The following is a 3192-nucleotide window of genomic DNA, read 5'->3' on the forward strand; positions in this document are numbered from 1 at the left end:
GGGGGAAGAGGTGAATATTGTAGAGCAGGAGGTAGCAAAGATTAGAAAGGATGAGGCGAGGAAGGCTCTGAGGAGAATGAAGAGTGGAAAGGCTCTGACATGTTAGATGGGTTCAGGAGTTCCTCAAAGTGCTCCTTCCACTGATCAACAATATCCCCAGTCTGAGTGAGCAGTTCTCCTCCCATGTTTTCCCTTTCTGAGTTGTCCTTCTCCATAGCCTCACCAAACTCTTCCCACACCTGAGTTTTTGCATCCGCAAACATTCAAACTGTAGCCTTGATAACAATTAGCTCTGTTGGTTATTCTGGAAAAATGTGAAGTTCCCAACCCTTTCTGGCCTGCATATTTACATGTGTTTATGGGTTGATGATATTAGAAGTGTGTTGAAATACTTACTTGCTTTTTACTGCAGTTATGAATTAAAGATTTCATGTTTCAAAGTGTAAAGTTTGTTGCAAGCCTCAAAGTTTCCTGTCAAACTGTAGTGTCATTTTGGCTGTCAAACTGAAATGCCTTAATTTTTACCAACTTCCCTAGGCAACCAGTAGCTGTTATCATGTTTTGAAGAAAGGCTTGCTGTTGTCACACCCTAGGTGCACACACATGTAGAAGCTGAAAAGTGCACACATTGAACTTAGGAATGCACATGTCAGAATACAATTATACTCTGTTATCCAATAAAAATGTGATTGCTGCATGGGGGTTTATCCTATGAAAGGAAAGTATTTTATTTTGTTACCTTTTGTGGAATGACCTGTACATTTAACAAGATAATGGACTGTCACTGACCAACCAGACAAGGACATGTGGACTGAACATTGTGGCTGCACCCTGCACATGAAATAAAAAAGGACTGTGACAAAAGAGGAAGTGGAGCTTCAGGGCATCCTCTTGGACAGAGCAGGGGTGTCCGCTGCAGCTTTATAACATTTTTAATTTTTGTATTTCAGTTTAGCTTTTTCTGAACTTTATTAAACTTTTTTAAACTTTGATATTTTTCTTGCTGCCTTCTTCAAGTTTTCAACCAAGGGAGAGAGGGGTTCTTTCAGAATCCTCGGGTAAGAACCCTCCCCAATCGAAGTAGCCAGTCACACATATATCACTTTGAATTCCTTTTCTTGGCAGGGATTTAGTTATTATGATGTGCTTTGAAATACTGGGCTTCCTGTTAAATTAGGCTAGCCTATAGAGGTTCAGTTCAGAATGGCCTGCTAGTGAGCTGCTTGACCACAGCGTGGTAAAGTCTAGTCACTTTCAATTAATGACAGTGCATTAAACTGCTAAAAGCAAAATAAATAAGTGCATCTAGAGGATTACAATCACTTGAACAGCACTGCTCACTGGAGCTTCCGCTAGGGAGAGGGGGTAATCCTCTGGCATGGTAGGTTATGCCCTATGTGCATTAAATTACCTTTGAGAACAAATCCTCCTGGACTCTAGAGTCTGTGATCTGGCACTCCTGGCATGTAGTCAGTACATTAGGAGGGAGTATTATAACCTAAGAGTCTCTTTGAAAGAGCTGGGCTGCTCCCAGCATATTTTACTCAGATTTACAACAGCTCATACCAGTTTGGCAGCTGTGAGTAGCTACTACATCACAAAGACTCTAGAACCAAATATTTAAAATGCACAGACAAATTTTGCTGTGCCACATTCTAGTCTGACCGGGTCTTAAAACAAGAAAAACCTTAGTATAGTCCTGTAATAGTGATGGGAAGTTGGGATCATTTTACTGATTCGGTTCTTTGAATCTCGTTCAGCAAAATGAACAAGTCTTTTTTTGAGTCATTTCGTTCACTTCAGCAGAATGTAATTAAAATGTTACATGTTAATTCCCCATCTACTTACGCACATATTGATCATGTTTTAAATAAGAAAGAACTGTAATGCAGCCAAGGTCATATTATAAGTAATGTCGTACCTGTGTCTTGAGGTTATGCAGTTTGTTACTTCATCACCTCACCTCCAGATATTTTGGGTCAAATTCATTTGGTCTTTTGTCACTAACATCCTAAGCTAAGCCGTGCCATCTTCTCTATAGTTTACAGAAAGATTTTCCCTGATGAAGTTTAAAGCATTAACCAACTCTTCAGTGTTATGGAAAAGAACCATATTGACAGATATTCACAAAATTATAGTCTGTAGGAAATAAAAAGCTATTTTATAATAAAAATAAATGCATCATGTAACAGTAAGAGTAAAAAAAAAAAACTGTAAAGACGTTTGAAAATTAACTAATTTCTGTATCCAACAAAACGGTCATGTCACATTACAAAAACGAACGACTCGAAACCAAGGACTCGAAACGTGTACTAATCTCATGGGATGTTTCAACACAAAATGAACAAATTACTCCCCGAGATGACCCGATGTTCTCGAGTCATAGGAAAGATTCATTCAAAATGAACAAATCGTTCGTGAACGACACATCTCTATCCTGTAATGGCTTCTCATAGACAGTCAGTGTATAATTGGAATCTAAATATCTTAGTAGTAACATATCAAGTGCCATTTTTTTGCATAATTAGTGTATAAATATTATGCCTACTTTCACTTCAGTGTGACTCAGTCTCGCAGGACTCACTCTGAGAAGATAAAATATTACAGACTGAGCTCTTACCCTCCTCTGATGAAGTCGACAAATGTGTGTTCTGACTCCACTTTGAAAGACAGCAGAGTCACCTTGAAGATAGAGAAAGAGTGAAAGATAAAAGAGCAAAAATAGGAAGAGAGCAGAGGAGACACAGCAGAGATAGATGATCACAAGGAGGGTCATGGCAAACACTATCTGTTTACTGCTCTGACCTGGCACATGTGACAGCTGCTGATGAAACACTACATCAGATCTTACCGTTCCTGAATTGACATATTTCTTCTTCTTGCTTTTCTTTTTAGGATTCAAAACCTTGACCACAAGACAGAAGACAAGAAATTTAGTTTTTGAACAAATACGTCAAATATAAAAAAGTACAACCCTAAATTAGAAAAAGTTGATATGTAAAATCAAAATTAAAACTGAAAATAGTGATGTGTACATCATCTGTGCCCTATTACTTTGAAAATAATACAGCAGCACATTATTTGATCCATCCATCCATCCATCCATCCATTTTCTTCCGCTTATCCGGGACCGGGTCGCGGGGGCAGCAGTCTAAGCAAAGACGCCCAGACTTCCCTCTCTCCAGACACTTC

At 38.8% G+C, this 3192-nt stretch overlaps 1 protein-coding gene across 1 annotated transcript in view; it reads right to left on the reverse strand.

Annotated features, from left to right (window-relative positions):
• Window positions 1–3192, reverse strand: part of LOC109970614 (copine-9-like) — a gene marked incomplete at its 5' end in the record, with an annotated part of 56770 nt that overhangs the window by 42549 nt on the left and 11029 nt on the right. The window contains 2 exons of the mRNA XM_020618298.1: window positions 2621–2682; window positions 2852–2905. Coding sequence (XP_020473954.1) covers window positions 2621–2682; window positions 2852–2905 — 116 coding nt within the window. The remainder of the gene's footprint in view (window positions 1–2620; window positions 2683–2851; window positions 2906–3192) is intronic.

This window comes from Monopterus albus, unplaced genomic scaffold (assembly GCF_001952655.1).
Source record: "Monopterus albus unplaced genomic scaffold, M_albus_1.0 scaffold203.1, whole genome shotgun sequence".
NCBI lineage: Eukaryota > Metazoa > Chordata > Actinopteri > Synbranchiformes > Synbranchidae > Monopterus > Monopterus albus.